At 41.0% G+C, this 17,611-nt stretch overlaps 3 protein-coding genes across 8 annotated transcripts in view; 1 reads left to right on the top strand and 2 right to left on the bottom strand.

Annotated features, from left to right (window-relative positions):
• Nucleotides 1–17,611, top strand: part of prdm6 (PR domain containing 6) — an 81,772-nt gene that overhangs the window by 31,686 nt on the left and 32,475 nt on the right. For all 4 annotated transcript variants that reach the window (XM_041042371.1, XM_041042374.1, XM_041042372.1 and 1 more), the window contains exon 5: nucleotides 2,814–2,941. In XM_041042371.1, the coding sequence (XP_040898305.1) occupies nucleotides 2,814–2,941 (128 nt within the window). The remainder of the gene's footprint in view (nucleotides 1–2,813; nucleotides 2,942–17,611) is intronic.
• LOC121184590 (GTPase IMAP family member 8-like) lies at nucleotides 3,812–7,878 on the bottom strand. Its single transcript, XM_041042370.1, has 3 exons — nucleotides 7,815–7,878; nucleotides 7,260–7,326; nucleotides 3,812–6,956 (listed from the first exon to the last, which is right to left on the bottom strand). Exons 2-3 carry the CDS (start codon nucleotides 7,285–7,287, stop codon nucleotides 4,177–4,179), a joined length of 2,808 nt encoding a protein of 935 aa, XP_040898304.1. The 5' UTR covers nucleotides 7,288–7,326; nucleotides 7,815–7,878; the 3' UTR covers nucleotides 3,812–4,176.
• On the bottom strand, nucleotides 9,926–16,710 carry LOC121184587 (GTPase IMAP family member 8-like). 3 transcript variants are annotated; one of them, XM_041042365.1, is made up of 4 exons: nucleotides 16,642–16,710; nucleotides 16,403–16,515; nucleotides 14,090–14,128; nucleotides 9,926–13,761 (listed from the first exon to the last, which is right to left on the bottom strand). In XM_041042365.1, the coding sequence occupies exons 3-4, from the start codon at nucleotides 14,106–14,108 to the stop codon at nucleotides 10,862–10,864; spliced, it is 2,919 nt and encodes a 972-aa protein (XP_040898299.1). In that variant the 5' UTR covers nucleotides 14,109–14,128; nucleotides 16,403–16,515; nucleotides 16,642–16,710; the 3' UTR covers nucleotides 9,926–10,861. The 3 variants fall into 3 exon arrangements, with proteins under 3 accessions (XP_040898299.1, XP_040898300.1, XP_040898302.1); XM_041042366.1 differs by lacking the exon at nucleotides 16,403–16,515 and having other exon boundaries at nucleotides 16,642–16,689; XM_041042368.1 differs by lacking the exons at nucleotides 16,403–16,515; nucleotides 16,642–16,710 and adding an exon at nucleotides 15,182–16,369.

The following is a 17,611-nucleotide window of genomic DNA, read 5'->3' on the forward strand; positions in this document are numbered from 1 at the left end:
TCTGTCCCTGACAAGCCGAAGGTCAAACAAGGATAATTTATTGAGCTTTAACAAACTGAAGCTGTAACAAAAAAAAATCACGATTGTTGTGCTCAGATGGAAAAATGACAGGCCGAGCTGTGAAGTGAAGCCGGCAGCCTGGCAGTGTTTGCAACATTTTCTAGCTGCTGAACTAAACAACGTGTTATATTTGGCCGTTTGTCTTGCAGATGGAATTTTGTAGCGATGGATTTGATAAACACAGGCGGCCAAAACGTCTTTGACAGAACAGCATCAAGCTAGAAACCAGCTGCTGGTGTGAGAGACTCGAGTTCAGTGCGGCCTCACATGTTTTACCGAGCAGTCAGCGGGAGGTCGCACACAGCTGCTTCCGTTAATGAGGAACGTGTACCGTGTTATCAGAGTAACTACACTCAGAACATTCTGACGGCAGGTTAGAAAACCCGAGCGTCGCTCAATCAAAATCAGCTCAAACTGAACTTTGGAACAAAACTCAGAAATTCACAAATAATTATTTTACAGTAAAATATCTACTTGAAAATTCATGTATATATATGTTTACATTTTTTATGCATTCTTAAATATAGGGATGTTTGTATTGGACATTAGGGACAAATGTCAAACGTCAGCATAGATGGTGGTGTCGCTTTTTCAGCTTTCAGGGTCAAAACACAGGCAGCTGTTGGCGAAAACATTACCCATAACTTTTTTAAAGCTGGCTTACTGCCCTCTAGTGATCAAAAACACTTAGCTAGCTATAATACTGGCTTTAATAGACCAGTGTACAGTTTCATATACCTGTTTTTTAGTTCACTGCATGAAAAATAGCATGTTTATGATGTTTATGTCTGATTAGGCGACGCCTCAAACATGGCTGCAGTTTTTAACCTCAGTGCTCAGAGTACATATAACCATATAGAACCACAGCAATACTGACATTTTATGCCACACCGACATTTAAACTGAGTAACTCCTGGTCTCTTACAGAGATTTCAGCTGCTCAGAAATCTGACAGCCCCGTGTTTTTGACTGTGTCAGGCTGCCACAGGCCCTCGGCTGCTTTGGAAAGTAAAAACCACGGCAGAGTAAAATGGAGCAGGACGACGCAGGAGGCTGTTAAACCCACTGTGATTTGTTTAAATAGGAATCAGTGACAAATGGCTGCAAGTAACAAAAGATTTAAACAACAGCAGAGAAGAGGAATTTCATTAGAAGCTTCAGGGAACATCACACACACACACACACACGAGGCATAACATAAAGCTAAAAAAAGGAAACTGTAAAGTCAACTCACTAAAAGTATGTAAACAAACATCAGTGTGTAAAAAACAAGTTATATGTTATTAATACACAATATAACATGAACAGTGTATAAAGTGATATATTACATTATAACATAGATGAAAGAAAAGACAGACACAGACACACACAGACAGACAGACAGACAGACACACAGACAGACAGAGACACACACAGACAGACACACACACAGACACACACACTGACACTGACAGACATTAAAGTGCTTACATGCAGAGAATAATAAATGAGGCCGTCATTTACTGCATTGATTGTTTGTTGGCTGTATGGACAACAGAGAGGACGACTATTGGCTGAGGTCAACACCTTATAAACACACTCAACGCCTCCTCAATACAGTCACACTGCATCACCACGGATGGATGGAGGGATGGATTAATAATGAACAGAGAGAGAGAGAGACAGAGGCTGCGGGAGTTCGACTCTAACTTCTTATTGTTTGATCGCTGTTTTCTATGAAGTTCAGATATGTTGATTTATTTTTAGTCATTTAATCATTTTAACTGTTTCATTAATTGAGTGAACAGACCTGAAAAAATATTATCAAATTCAAAGGCCACTTTATTTACTTTCACATACTTTGGTCCATGGTTTGAATTTTGAATATTATTTCTTCACGTTAATTTACAATCATCACCTGGTTTTACAGAGTTTTCTGTGGGAAGGGAAATAAAATCATGGAGCCTGCTCTCAAACTATAACTGTTCATTTTGTGAAATCAGTTTTAGTGTGGTAACGTTTGTCCTGAAGGTGGCGCTATGGAGGAGAGGTCATGGGGTCATGATAAGGAAAAGCTTTAATTCTCAGGGGAAAGTGACCAGAAAATTTCATTTCACTTTGAGCATTAGATTTTAATATTTCATGAATACAAGAGGAACTTATGGCCTCGCCAGGGGAAGTCTGGAGAACATAATATCCACAGAAAAGGTCATAAGATCAGCTAAAAAGCCTCTTTCTCTCTTTAAGTGGAGACTTGTTTGGTTTACGTTTCACGTTCAGGCGTCTTGCTTCTACCTTCCACTGATGCTCTGAAAAAGTATTTTTAGACCTCAGAACTTGTTTTTATGGCTGAGGTGTTGTTGGCAGACGGAGCACTGAGGCTTTTAAGCAGGTGTAAATCAGGTTTGTATAACGTTTAACACCCAGCAGGCCTGTAATAATCACAGCTCCAGCCTGACTGCGGATAAGAGGCTAATGATTTGTTGCCGAGGCTTGTTTAAAACTTTTCAGGTCCGCTGGAGTTATTTCTTTTTGTCTGCTGCAAGAACAAGACTCGTAATCATTTTCAGTTGCAGAGGTCCATTCGCAGATGAAGCCTCTGACTGCAAACTGAAACATGACCACACAGTTATGAGACGAATCTATAAAAACATCCAGAGTTTTTACTTTGCTTTACCGTAAATGTCCCTGTGGTACCTCCAGTTTTAGCTCATCACTTTGGGGATCTTTGGTAGTGATGAGCAGAGCTGACTCTGTATATCTGTGTGTTCCAGATCTACGATGCAGAGGGGACGTTACAGCACTTTATCGACGGTAATGATCCCAGTAAATCCAGCTGGATGAGGTACATCCGCTGTGCCAGACACTGTGGAGAGCAGAACATGATGGTTGTACAGTACAGGTAAGAAAACGTCAAATTCTCTGACCAGCAACTGGTGGAAGTTTGTCCTCTGTTGTACCACTGTAAACTAATACGTGCACTCGACACTAGAGCAAATATGGCAGAAAAAAATCTCAAGTATGCACATGATGGTTATGGTGAGGAGACTTTTTTTAAATTTGAATTTCAAAGGACAGATTCAGTTTAGGACTGAATCCGACAAAAATCACAAGGTTTGCTTTGGTTCCAAGCGTAACTTATTTCTGATTCTGTGATTTGATTCTCTCTGCAACCAGTATGTTGTAACTTCATAAAACTACTGCCAGTGATGATGGGAGCAAAACTGGATGGATGGATGGATGAATGGATGAATGGTTGGTTGGTTGGTTGGTTGGTTCATTCCCATGGTGAAGTTCAGTTGACAGCACCGTTCTGATCTTTTATAAATCAGATTTATGTCACTTTTTAAAACCTGCTGTGAACGCTGGTTTTGTGTGTCCTCTCCTCCTGAATCCCTCCCTCCATGGAAACCAGATCAATTTCCTTATCACACAGGAAGCAATATATATATATATATATATATATATATATATATATATATTCTGATACACTGTTCTGAGACACCCTCTGTCCTGATACACCCTCTGTTTCGCTCGTTGACTTTTCACATCTTGTCTCTCGTCCAGGACTAATCGGTTACATTATCTGATCATCCCGACTTCAGGTGACTGACACAGGTCTCGGTTTGTTGATGAGATACAGTATCTCTGGTTACCACAGGTGAAGCCATGATCTCTGACTGAAAGTGTATAAGGATTCATTCATCATTCATCTGGGCAGCCAGATGTTTGCCACTGGTTCATGTCAAGAAACAAAGAGAAGACACAGACGCAAGAAAAAAGACAGTTTATTAACTGTGAGACTGACATTCATTATTATGATCATTATAATTATACACAGCGTTTGCTTTTTTGGATTTATGAAGTAAAAAATTACATGATTAAATATTTAATGATCTCTGTGTAACAGGTTCAGTGTTGTCCATACATTTTATTAGTTTTTAGTTAATATTTGATGTAAAAGAGAAGGAATATTTGCAGCAGTATTTCCTGTGTTTTATTAGTTTTATTTAACTTGCAAAGATAAAATTATTTCAGGAGACAGACCCGTCTGAGAGCATTTCTCACTGAAACACAGCCACAGTGAGATGAAGTTAAATACGTGTGCTGACATTATGCTGTAGTTCAGCACGCATCTCATAAAATGCTGCAGGACTTCTCCTGTGCAGCTTTCTCCACATGTTGCTGTATCCAGTCTCCGACTTCTTCGTTGTGTTTTTCCTGCAGTTTGCTGATTTCTTCACTCAGTATTTTTTCGTCCTCCGTAGAGAGTTTGAGCTCGATCATCTCTCGTTCCTGTTGCTTCTTCAGTTTGTCGAAGTCTCTCTGATACGATTTGTTCATCAGCAGGTGTCTCAGCATGAAGTCTTTGTTTTTTTGTTGCCTTTGCTTCATGTCCTCCATTTCCTTGTCATGCTTTTCCATCAGAGCTGCAAAGTCTGTTGTATATTTTTGTCTGAACTCATTGAACACCTCGGCTTGCTTTCTTGCCTCATCTTCGTTTTTCTTCTTCATAGCCTCCACTCTTCTCTCATAGTTTTCTTGTGCTTCTTTCCATTCTCTTTCCTCTGTTACTTTTCTGAGTCTATCTTCTTCCTTTCTTCTGTTTTCATTCTCATTTTTTTCCTGCTCATATTCCTCTCTGAGCTTCTCGAGTCGTGCTTGCTCCTCGTCTTGTCTCTGCTTATCTTCCAGATGTCGTTTCTCCCACCATTCTTTTCGTTCTTTTTCCCAAGCCTGTCGCTCTTGTCTCATCTCTTCTCTGTTTTGCATCAGCTTCCTGTCAATAGATTCATTTTTCTCTGACTCAGTCTTTATTTTCTTCTCCAGAGCTTCGAGTTTTTGTTCCCACTGCCTTCGCAGATATTCTTCGTGGATTTTTTGATCCCTGTCCTCTTCTTCTCTCTTTTCCTCTTCTCTTTTCCTCTTCTCCTGCTCTTTGTTGATGTACTCCTCTTTATCTTTGAGTTCTTTGTCTTTCTCTGCTCTTTGTTCTTCAAGTTTTTTCTTCTTTGCTTGAAATTCTTCGTCCCGTTCCCTTTCCAGCCTCTCTTTCTCTCTCTGTATCGCTTCCTCTTTCTCTTTCAGGATCCTCTTTACTTCCCTTTGAATGGCTGCCTCTGCCTCTTGGAACATCTCTGTGGTGTAGCATCCTCCATTTTTCTTCACCATTGTATCCACATAGGTCAACAGCTGTGTGACTTGAGAGCGATTCTTCTGATCTTTGTTATTGAAGACCTGGTATCTTCCTCCACATTCATTAATCACTTTTTTGAAGTCCTCACTGTCTTCTTGCAAGTAATCTTCCATCGTCTGATCTTGAAGATCATCTCCTCTGGTAAAGATAATGATGATGAAGTTTTCTGACTTCTTGCCAAAAAACTTCTTGATCAGCTCCACGGTTTCTTTTTCCTCCTTTGTGAAGCGGCCGATCTGCAGCACCAGTAAGAACACGTGAGGTCCAGGAGACAACAAGCTGACGCACTTCACCAGCTCCTCTTTGACTTCGTCATTGGACAGAGTCGTGTCGAACAAGCCGGGGGTGTCGACGATGACAGCGGGCCGTCCTTCAATCTTTCCTGTTTCTTTTTGGCACAGCCTGGTCACTGACTTCGAGCTAGCTCGAGAATAAAAGCATTCTTTGCCCAAAATGGTGTTCGCAGTGGCACTTTTTCCGCTGCCAGTCTTCCCGATCAGCACCATCCTCAGATACTCTGAGCTCTGACGTTCGTTATCTGCCGTCTTCTGTTCAAGATTAGATCTTGCAACCTTTATTCCTCGAGGCTTGACGATCATTTGTTTTGTGAAGCTTCTGGATCCGCCATCCGTCATCTTGTCCACTGTATGGAACATATGAAGGACCTGCTGGTTGTTGGTGACATCAAAGACAACGGATCTTCCTCCACAGCTCTGGCAGAGCTGCTGGATGTTTCTGTCGTTGTTCACGAAGTGCACAACAGCTGGATCAGTAGGATCTGACTCCACAGTGAACAGAACCATGGTGAAGTCATTGACTTGAGAGCTGAATGTGGTCTGGATGGTCTCTAACTCCCTCTTGTCTTCTTTAGTTAGGGGACCCACAGGTTGGACCAGGATGAAGGCGTGGATGCCCCCACGTTCACAGAGTACTAAACACTCAAAGGCATCATTCCTTACTTCCTCCTGATGTTTTCTGTACAAGGCAGGAAGCTCCACCAGGGAAACGTGACGTCCACACACCTCTCCCTGATGTTTAACACACTCTGAGTTATCAGATGGACCAAACTTTCTTTGTCCCAGAATGGCGTTGGCTGCTGAAGTCTTCCAGGCTCCGTGTCTCCCACACAGTACCAGGTTCAGAGGAGGTCTGGAAGTTAGCGATGCTGCCCTGGGATCAGCCTCGTCAGCGTAGTTTAGATGTCCTCCTTTGTTGTCACTCACTACATTCTCCATCTTTTTGATAAGTTCTTGAGGATTGTGATCTTCGAGAGATTTATCAAAGTTGAATCTGTGCTGCCTGTGTCTGCAGTCTTGTACGAGTTTTTCCACTGCTGGATTCTGTCCGTCCGAGCCATGCGTCAGGATGACCATCGAGTGTCTAAAAGCATCTTGACCAAACAAACTCAGGGTGGACTTAAGTTTTTTTCTCTCATCCTCTGTGAAATCAGAAGGCTTCACTAACAGCAGCAGAACGTTTGGTCCTGGAGGACAAAGAGCCACAAACCTCTTCATCTCGTGTTTCACTTTGTCCACAGGCAGACTGAAGACATCTGAGGTTTTCACCACCGTCAAAGGCATTTTCTTCCACTCTCCTCGAACCACTGTACTGTTCATGGACATTTTTCCGAACAGGAAATCTTTTTTCCCTGTGATGAAGTTGGTTAGTATTGTCTTTTTATTTTGACTCTTTCCAAAAACTAGAATCCTGAGTTCAGATGCTGTAAAAACACAACAACAAAAGACTTTCAGCACATTGTTCTTATCCTCTTTGGATTTCTGTCACTAATTCGTTCAGTAAGTTGTCAAACAGGTTAGTTTGACTTTTAATTGTGATTCTCTGTTAATCTTAAATGTTTGGCCACAGGTGTGAGTCATTCTATTCTCTTTTGTTTGACTTATCACACATACTTCTCGTCTTGTCTCTGGGACGTTATTGCCGTCTTCACACTGCGTCTCGGCAGTACTGTTTGCATTCTCACTGACTGTCTGTGATCTGTATTGATAAGTCTTATTCGACTTACCGTGTGGTGCAGATGCTGATGAAGCCATAATGCCACTGTGTTGATGGGAACGACAAGTTGTTGGTATCTGTTGGATTTTAGGAAACACGAGGTGATGTTACCGTACTAATAATTATTCATCACACAGACAATTATTAAAAAATAAAAACATTCTTCTTTACATCCTGGAGAGGAAACTGAAAATACTGAAAGGCTACCAGTTTGTTACCAGTGTGTTATTTCTATGCAAAATGTAAAATTAGAGAAAGAATAAATCAGAGATGCTCAAACACGTCACCTCTGACCTTTGCAACGATGAAACTTTTATCCCATAATAATCTTCTATTTATCTGTTCCGTGCTGTTTAAGCCACTTTAATAAGCAGCCCAGTGCTGCTTTTACCAAATCTTATCATACTTTAATTACATGAGATACACACAGAAGTTTGTTCTTGCTGTAAAGGTATGAACAGTTCACACACACACACACACACACACACACACACACACACACACACACACACACACACACACAGATACAAACATCTTGTACGGACTTTCTGTTGAGCGTACTCACCAGGTGAAACTCTCTGCGTCAGTCTCCCTCAGCGCTCGTAAAGGAAAGCACCTGTCAGTTTGGAGTCAGTTCACCTGAGACCACCTTTTTAAGTGCAGCATCAGGGGGCAGGGCTCTGTGCAGGTATGGCAACAATGAATCAGCCGTAGTTGATAAACTGACTGATGTACCATTACCCATGAATTAGCATTCTTTGCATTCTTTATGCTCAGTCGCATCTTAGCATAAAGGATCATGACATAAATCACAATGCTTCACGAGTCTGGGATCAGCTGTGGAGAGTTTTATCACCTGTGTGAGAGGTACACACCAGTACACTGGTGATGCGGGTAGACTGGTAAGCCCTTATTATACTGCTTTCGAAAAACCAGTATAGGCTAAGACAACATGTAAAGATCTCATCCAGGTCTCAATCACTGATCACTGTCTGGAGTTTGCATACGTGTGCAGCTTTGTCAGGTCAGCTCAGGTCACGGCAGCTGTCTCAGCCCACAGGTAAAAGGTACGTTCCCCACATGACCTGATGCTCCCTGGTAAAAGCTTAGAATAACCAATTCCTGTGTAATTCCTTTCAGCAGGATCTTTGTATTTAGATTAAGTAGCTTGTGAAAAATACGGTGTTTCAAATTTAGAAGGCTACACCTGTTATTTCACTGAGCCAGATGTTGTAGCTGGATGTCTGAGGGATGTGGTTGTGGTGATAAAAGGGCCTGTTCACATCCTGTGTTCCACCAGCAGACACCTTTTTATTCTGTTCAGTACCATCACCTGTCTCTAACCTGTTTCCCAGCAGTTCTCGATTGAGTGTGTGGAAATGGGGGCTGTTGGAATATGAAACATCAATCTCACTGTTGACTGTATAAAAGAGGCTGAGAAGAAGAACGAGGCAGTTCCACCTTTTTTTTTATTCAGTTCACATGATGCTTTTGACAACGTGCGATAATCAACCATAGAAATGTGTGAACTGACGCAGGATTGCAGGATAAGAAGACTGAGGAAAGCAGTTCTTATGAGAATCAAATATTCTTTCACCACCTCTTTTAGTTGGACCCTGATCATAGACGTGGCAGATGAGAGACTGATGTTACTTTTTTAAGACCTGTTTTGTTTTTTAGGCGTGAGGATTTATTGGAGCTGGTGAATTAATTAAGAGTGAAATGAAATGAATGAATGAAATATTTTCATATAACTTTTCATCAAAGCTCGAGAATGAAAGTAAAAACGCTGAAATCCAGTCAGACCTCATTCTTCTCTGCAGGACTCAGGCGTGAAGACAAGAATGGAATGAGTGAATCAGCCGTGTTTGCTTGACTGACTCTGATAGACTGATACTGATGAATGATGTTATATTGTGTGTAGTATCTCACTCTGCTATCTTACATTTAAAATTAACGTTGAAATTAAAATCTGTGGAGACGGTGAGTGTGTTAGATGCACGCTGCTCTGCTGGTTGTTGGGGGATGTTGTCGTCGTCGTTTGCACGTCAGCATCACAGTTTGGTTTTGGTTTGAAGAAACTCGATTGAGTTTGTCAGAAATCTCAGATCCTGTGGCATGTAAAGATTTAATCGAGGCTTCTGATCACTGTCTGCTGTCAGCACAGCAGTGTCCTCAGCTCAAGGCATTTAGCCCAGGCAGTGAATTAAACAAAAGACTGAGTTGAAAAGTTCAGAATGAAGCGGCACGGTGGTGCAGTGGTTAGCACTGTCACCTCACAGCAAGAGGGTTCCAGGTTCGAACCCTGGTCTGAGCTCTTCTGTGTGGAGTTTGCATGTTCTCCCTGCGTCTGCGTGGGTTTTCTCCGGCTTCCTCCCAAAAAAGATGCACGTTAGGTTAATGGGCTACTTTATATTGCCCCTAGGTGCGTGCGTGCGTGCGTGCGTGCGTGCGTGCGTGCGTGCGTGCGTGCGTGCGTGCGTGCGTGCGTGCGTCAGCCCTGCGATTGACTGGCGACCAAGCCGTCAGATCAAGCGGTGTAGAAAATGAATGGATGTATTTTTCACTCTGTCACCTGCAGAGGTGACAGAGTGAACCCCTGTATCAGCTGACATGAGCCTCATGTTTGACCTGTACAGTCGCATGTTTGAAAAAATGCAGAATATTTGATTAGTGTAGAATTATATAACTACATTTCATTTATTCAAAAGAGAAAAATATACATTACATAGTAAAATGAAACAACAACAGGAGCAGTGACAATCAGTTTCACAGTGTTTCTGCTGAGCTGACAGTGATCTGTTTAATATTGAATATGTTGAAATACCTTGATCACCTGTTCTTTGGAAACAGGTGCGTTTTAAGATTTTATTGAGCTTGAGAAAGAAGAAATATTTTAAATAACTTTTCTGACTTTTCTGTTTTCTTCTTCATTCATTAGTTATAATTTACAATATGATTAGTTATTTTCAGTGATTAATGGATCACACTTAGAACAGCTGGTTCCTGTAAACACACAGTCAACTAAGTCACACATGAGTCGGAGCTTAGTCTTTAAGTTTTCAAAAAACGTTAACTGACAAACTGGTTTTTAGCTAAACAGAGAAATCAGTTCATTTTGTTGATCTTGGATTTTTCTCATTAGGAACTGTTGTGACATTAACAGAAATTTCAATTTTAGTATTTCAGTATTTCAGTTGAACTTATTAGCACTGAATCTTACAATTATCAGAAAAATACTTTCTAAAAAAGTGACAAATGATTAATCAGCTATTAAAATAGCTGCTGATTAATTGATTTATCAGCTAATCGTTGCAGATATAAAAATGATATCCTTGTGTGCAATGACAGTTTGTACAATTGTAGAATCAACATTCAGAGATTTGCTTTTACATAATGACATAGTTCAAGTGTTTGCTGTTTGCATGTTGGACATTCAATATAAGTAATTTAATAGTAAGTGATATAAGTAACATACAGTATATGAAAGGCTTCATAAAATCAAGGCTCAGATTCACATATTGAATGAGCCATAACCTGCTTAACCAAGAGTTTTCACAGTTTTAGCACAAAGTTTGTGTAACTTTTGTGACTCCTGTAAATGAACAAACCTCATAAAACATGACAAGCCTTCACGTGTGCAGATTTCTTTATATGTTCACGTATCCAGTAGTTTATTTCCTCCTCGTGTTGTGTTTTCAGTTTATCTACTTCTCTGTTCAGATCCACTTTGTTCCAGTTTGTGCGTTTCATTGTCAGCTCATTCATTTCTTTTTCTTGTTTCTTTTTCAGTTGATCAAAGTCTTTTTTAAACGCTTTGTTCATGGTCAGCTGTTGTATTATAAAGTCGTTGTTTCTTTGCTGCTTCTGCTTCAGATCGGCCATTTCCTGGTCATGCTTCTCCAGCAGAGCTGTAAAGTCATTGGTGTACTTGTCTTTGAAGTCATTGTGCTCCTCGGCTTGCTTTCTGGCCTCCTCCTCATGTTTCTTCTCCAGTTCCTCCAGTTTCTTCTTAAATATTGCTTGCATTTCTTTCCACTCGTTGTCATCCTGGTCTCTTCTGATTGGATCTTCGCTTTTTCTTCTGTTTTCGTATTTTTCTTTCTCCTGATTATAATCTTCTCGGAGCTTTTCCAGTATTGTTAGTTCCTCCTGTCGTCTCTGTTCATCTTCTTGATATCGTTTTTGCCACCATTCCTTTTTCTCCAGCTCCCAAGCTTCTTGTTGTCTTCTTATCTCTTCTCTGCTCTCTGCCAGCTTTCTGTTAATGGTTTTGTTTTCTTGTGATTGCAGAGTTAATTCTTTTTCAAGGGTTTGTAGCTTTTCTTCCCACTGTTTGCGCTGAATATTTTCCTGCTTCTTCTTTTCCCTTTCCTCTTCTTCTCTCAGTTTCTCTTCTCTCTTCCTCTTTTCCTGCTCCCTCTTTATGTTTTCCTCCTTTTCCTTGAGCAGTTTGTCTCTCTTCCTTCTTTCTTGTTCAAGTTTTTGCTTCTTCTCACGCATTTGTTCTTCATGTTTTTGTTCAAGGTCTCGCTTCTGCCTCTGTATCTCTTCTTGCTTCGCCTTCTTGAGCCTCTCCACTTCCTTCTTTATGGCTGCCTCAGCTTCTTTGAACATCTCTGAGGTGTAGTAGCCGCCGCCGTTTTTGTCCACCATCGATTGAACTTTCTCCAGCAGCTGGCTGACCTGAACACAGTTCGTCTGATCGTTGTTATTGAAGACATGGTATCTCTCTCCGCAGTCAGCAATCAGCTTTTTGACAGAGTCTTCAGACTTTTCGATGTAACTCTCAATTGTTTGATTTTTAAGTTCATCTCCTCGGGTGAACACGATGATGATGAAGTCTCCTGACTTGCTTCCAAAAAACTTCTTGATCAGAGCCACGGTTTCTTTTTCCTCCTTTGTAAAACGACCGATCTGCAGCACCAATAAGAACACGTGAGGTCCAGGAGACAACATGCTGATGCATTTCACAAGCTCCAGTTCAACTTCTTTGTTGGACAGAGCCGTGTCGAACAAGCCCGGTGTGTCGACCACAGCGACTGGCTGCCCGTCAATCACTCCTGTAACTTTCTTGCAAATTTTGGTCACTGACCGTGAGCTGACGTGAGATGTGAAATATTCTCTGCCCAGAATGGTGTTTCCAGTGGCACTCTTACCACCTCCAGTCTTCCCCACTAGGACAATCCTGAGATATTCTCTGTGCTTATTAATATAACTTGCCGTCCTCAGCCTAGATTCCCATCTCTTAACAGTATTCTTCTGAGAACTGGTAATCATTTCCTTTGTGAAGCATCTGGGCTCCACCACTCTCATCGTTTCCACAGTATGCAACACATGAAAGACCTGCTGCTTGTCCCTAAGGTCGAAGACAATGTATCGTCCTCCACAGCTACGACAGAGCTCCCGGATTTGCATATTCTCCTTCACAAATCCAATGACAGCTGGATCAGTAGGATCTGACTCCACAGTGAACAGAATGATGGTGAAGTCATAGACTGGAGAGCTGAATGTGGTCTGGATGGTCTCTAACTCCTTCTTGTCTTCATCAGTGAGGGGATCCACAGGTAGGACCAGGACGAAGGCATGGACGCCCTCAGGGTCACAGAGGGAGACACACCTGAGTGATTCTTCCATCACTGTCTCCTGAGGTTTTCCAAACAAGGCAGGAAGCTCCACCAGGGAAACCCGACGTCCACACACCTCTCCCTGATGTTTAACACACTCTGAGGTAGCAGGTGGACCAAACTTTCTTTGTCCCAGAATGGCGTTGGCTGCTGAAGTCTTCCAGGCTCCATGTCTCCCACACAGTACTACGTTCAGAGGAGGTCTGGAAGTTAGGGAGACAGTCCTGGGATCAGCCTTGTCAGTGCAGGTTAGATGTCCTGCTTTGATGTCACTCTCTGTGTTCTCCGTCTGATCAGTCGGTTCTTGAATGTCATGTTTGGAAGATTCAGGTGTAGACATGAGATGAGCCTCTTCATTGTAGTTTAGATGCTGTCTCCTGTTGTCTTTCACTATGTTCTCCATCTTTTCAATTAGTTCTTGAGGATCATAGTCAAGGGGACATTTCATATCGAAGTTAATCTCGTACTCATTTTGTCTGCAGTCTTGGATGAGTCGGGTCACTGAAGAATTCTGTACCTGTTCACGTTGTGTTTTGATGACCATTGAGTGTTTAAAAGCATCTTGACCAAAGAAACTCAGGATGGAATGTAATTTTTGTCTGTCCTCCTCAGTGAAATCAGAAGGCTTCACTAAAAGCAGGAGAACATGTGGTCCTGGGGGGCAAAGGGCCACACACTTCCTCATCTCAAGTTTCACTTTATCCACAGGCAGACTGAAGACATCTGAGGTTTTCACTACTGTGAAGCGTTTTTTGTTCCAGTCTCCATGGCTGACCGTGCACTGCTTTGACTTCTGAGGAGAATCTTTTTGTCTCGTGATGAAGTTGCTTATTTTTGTCTTTTTGTTTTCATTCTTTCCAAACAGCACAATCCTGAGTTCAGATGCTGTAAAACAAGAACCAAAGCATTACAATTTCCACAAATCCAGAGTTTTTTCATCCTGTCTGTGGGGGTTAAAGTTAAGGTTGTCCCCTGTCTCTATCACTGTTTGCTGCACTTGCCATTGAGCCACTGGTAGAAGCTATAATTACTTATGACTTACATGCTCTGCAATATAAAAGACCTGGCAGAACCTGATATTATGTTCTGAAGTCATTTTTCTGTGTTCAGTGCCGACGTTTTCTTCTTCTCTTTTCTTTCATGCTGGGCTTTTGTGAGAATATATGCCTTCTCATTAAAGCATGTCTGTGACTTGAATTCTTACCATACTTACAGAATTTTGATGGCGCCATGATGTTACTTTGGTGTCAACCTGTGGAAAAGAAAATCAAATGGAGTCTGTTGGATTTAGAGATCAAGACAAAATCACAATAACGATATGCAGAGATAAAGTGGCTGAACACTATAATTGCAGGTACTATACTTTCAAGAGATACCGTCCTCTGGTTACTTTGGATAATACAGAGCTTTATTTTATTTTATTTATTTACATTTTTGTTTTTGTTTTGTTTTTTTCATTTGTTCTGTCTTTGAAAGACAATACGGGTCATGGTGACTAGACCAAGATTTTTACTTTTTAAACCTTTCAGCTTTGTATTTTTACATTCACTGTAACGAAATCTTGTAAATTCATCTTATAATTTCTAAGTAGTAAAGTAGTCTTATTTCAATCATACAGTAAACATGTTTTTTATTGGTTTTAAATTCATTCATTACTTTGGTGATCCCCTAAGTCAGTTTTTGCTTAGCCAATGAAATATCTACAAAATCTAAAAGACTCATTTGCACAAATGTTGGTACATATGTTCAAACTCCCCGGGGGATGAATCTTAATGATTTTGGTGATCCCCTAATATTTTTTTTTTCACCACTAACAAGTTTACATTTATGGTTCAGAGTGAAATGTCACAACAACTGTTGGATGGATCACCATGCAAACTGGGGCTATAGAGTTTTGCTGGGCAGGTAAACAGGTCAGCAGCCTGTTTGCAGTAGCAAATGCTGGGTCACAATTTAATGTTTAATGAATAATGTTGTGGGGTCTTTTTGTTGTGTTTATTGGTTATTGATATTTTTAAATGCTAAACAAAGGCAACTGGACGTGCTTGAGGTTCATGAAGATGTTTCACCTCTCACTGGTAGGGGATCTAGGTGTTTACCTTCTTTGAGGTCGCCTACCACTGCTATCTGTTCTGGTGTTACCACAAACCCTCTTTTTGTGAGTGTAATGTTTGGAATTGTTATGTTAGTTCCGTTTCAACAAACTTGGAGACTTCCTCCATGACTATTGGGTAGATGTGATGTCAGTTCCTCGAGCATCTTGGCCGTCTTTAAAGGTGTCGAAGGTGAAACAAACCTGTCTCACCTGTTGAGACAGGTTCCTGTTGCTGTGAAACTGGTTCTAAGCCTTCCGAGGAATTCTTTTGGTTTTTTGGCGTTTCACGTTGGAACAGGGACATGGTTTCATGAACTGATCTCTTGTTGTTTGCTTCTCAGGTTGAAGCGCAGGTGGTGTCTGTAATCTGCAAGTTTTCTGGATGTCCTTTTCGCTCTCTGGCACCAGTCGAAGGGTGATCATCCCAGAGTGCATAGCAATATGTCTGTGAAAATTCTCAGTCATGCAGGTCACGGTATCTCTAAAAGCTATACAAAGGCAACTGGACGTGCTTGAGGTTTTGAAGATGTTTCACCTCTCATCCAGAGGGCTTCAGTTCTAACTGATGGGTGGGGAATCCTTAATTTTCTTTCTCCTGGGGTAGTTAACACCTTGAGATTTGTTGGGGTCACATGAGTCGTTGTCCCACCTGGCCATCATGTGGGTCTCCCTGGTCACAAGCCATGATGGGAATGAGTGTTATGCTGCCTGTGGCGGGATCCCAAAGCTTCATTGTAAGCGGATGATAAGTGGTGTCGTAGGACACCTCCTCTGCTTAGTGATGGTCGTTCCGGTTTGACGCAGGTGGCTTCTTTCACTCCTCTTTCAAACCGTCATCTTTCATCTTCTCTTGCCAACATGTGACAACTCCCGAGGAAGCCTTTCGGATGAGAGGTGAAACGTCTTCAAGAACCTCAAGCAAGTCCGCTTGCCTTTGAATAAAATCTATAAATACCGTGACCTGGGTGACTGAGAATCTTGACAGACATATGTTACTGGTATGTGTCTGACACCCAGCCAACCAGCCATGGTGCTGGGTGAATCTGTGCAAAGTTTTGCAGTAACAGCCACACGGTTATATGGAGCTTTGAAACAAATACACTCAAAATATATTTAGCATCATATAAACACACAGTACTATTTTTGTAGCCCAGAGTAACCAAAGGTGCAGATGATTTCACATCTCTGAGCACAGTGAACGTACAACATTCAATATGCAAAGATCAAAACAACTGGCTTCAGTTTAACTCAAATTTAGTGTAATACCTCTTAATGTATAAACTGTATACTGTATACCTAAGTAATATGCATAATATAATGATTATTAAATTCTAAACTGAACAAATATTTGTATTTAATTTTCAGAATTCAGACCTTCAAAATAAAATCAGGTTCATTGCTATTCCTGACATCTTAATATGATGCACTTACCTGTGGATGCTGCTCTTATATTGTAGTTTTTATTAAAGTTCTCATATAATAAATGTTCTCTGAGAACTACCAACTGTGGTTCTGTTCCATCTCATCACCAGAACAGTCGACACCTGAGGAGATTCAATAAACTGCTTTAACTCCTTCATTTAAAAATATTGCATTATCTTTAATACATGTATGTATTTTTACATTCTTGTACATGTTAGTACTTCCATTTATTTTGCTTATCTACTCACCAGGTGAAATTCTTGTTGCCTAATTTTTCACGAGAGCAGATCCAATCACCAGTTCAACAATGAGATTAACTCAACAAAGTCAGTGTTTTTGTCAGCAGAGATGAGAGGGCAGAGCTTAACAGAGGAATGACAACAATGAAACAGCAGCGTTATGGGTCGGGCAAAGCACAACAAGCAGATCATGGAAACAGTGTAAGTGCCAGTAACCATGTGATAAATGATTGATGGTGTTCAGAGTTTGATGTTAGATGTGCATCTGTGCAATATTACAACATCAGTTGAGTAAGAACTTGGACTTCGACATATTTCGGTCAGAGAAATACGCCTCATGTAGGAACAGAGGTACTAGCATGAATCTGAGGGCGTGTCATTGTCTGCAGATGTGGAATTTCCCTGACGAGCCGAATAGGCTTGGTCTTACCATCAGAGATAATGAACAGAAGCAGAACTTGTTCTCATCAGGAAACAGGGACATGTTTTCATTTTACTGAGCATGAATCCAGTGTCAGATCCACTTATTAAGTCAGAATCCTTTCGAACGCCTTATTGAATCTCGTTTAGCTTTCATCAATGCAAATGACTGAGGTTCTAAATATTTTCAAATTGAAGCTTGAGATTACAGATAAACTAATATTTTTATTGGTAGCCGCTAAATTATTCATCATTAACATGTGGGATGATTGCTGACTGATATTGATTGTTCTGGGACATATAACAGCTGTAACATACTAACTTTTTGTCAGTGTTACACTCACTGAAGAACTGTGTGGGCATGTATAGACTGTGTTTGATTAAGATCTTCCTCAGCGACAGTAGTTGAACTGTACAGAAGCTCTTCATTTATTAAAATAAACGTTTTACGTCAAAGATAAAAGTGTCTTCCAGTAATAATAGATGTTGTACTGCCACTCAACTATGTTGCTGGGCGAATGTAATTATAGTCTGCCTCACTGTTCAGGTATGTGCAAGT

Source organism: Toxotes jaculatrix, chromosome 7 (genome assembly GCF_017976425.1).
Source record: "Toxotes jaculatrix isolate fToxJac2 chromosome 7, fToxJac2.pri, whole genome shotgun sequence".
NCBI lineage: Eukaryota > Metazoa > Chordata > Actinopteri > Toxotidae > Toxotes > Toxotes jaculatrix.

What these genes read in the sequence shown, in the direction of transcription:
- LOC121184590 (XM_041042370.1), bottom strand. Translation starts at nt 7,287, where the DNA reads ATGGCTTCATCAGCATCTGCACCACACG. An exon ending in ATCAGCATCTGCACCACACG is followed by an intron (nt 6,957 to 7,259) that starts GTAAGTCGAATA and finishes GTGTTTTTACAG; the next exon opens with CATCTGAACTCAGGATTCTA.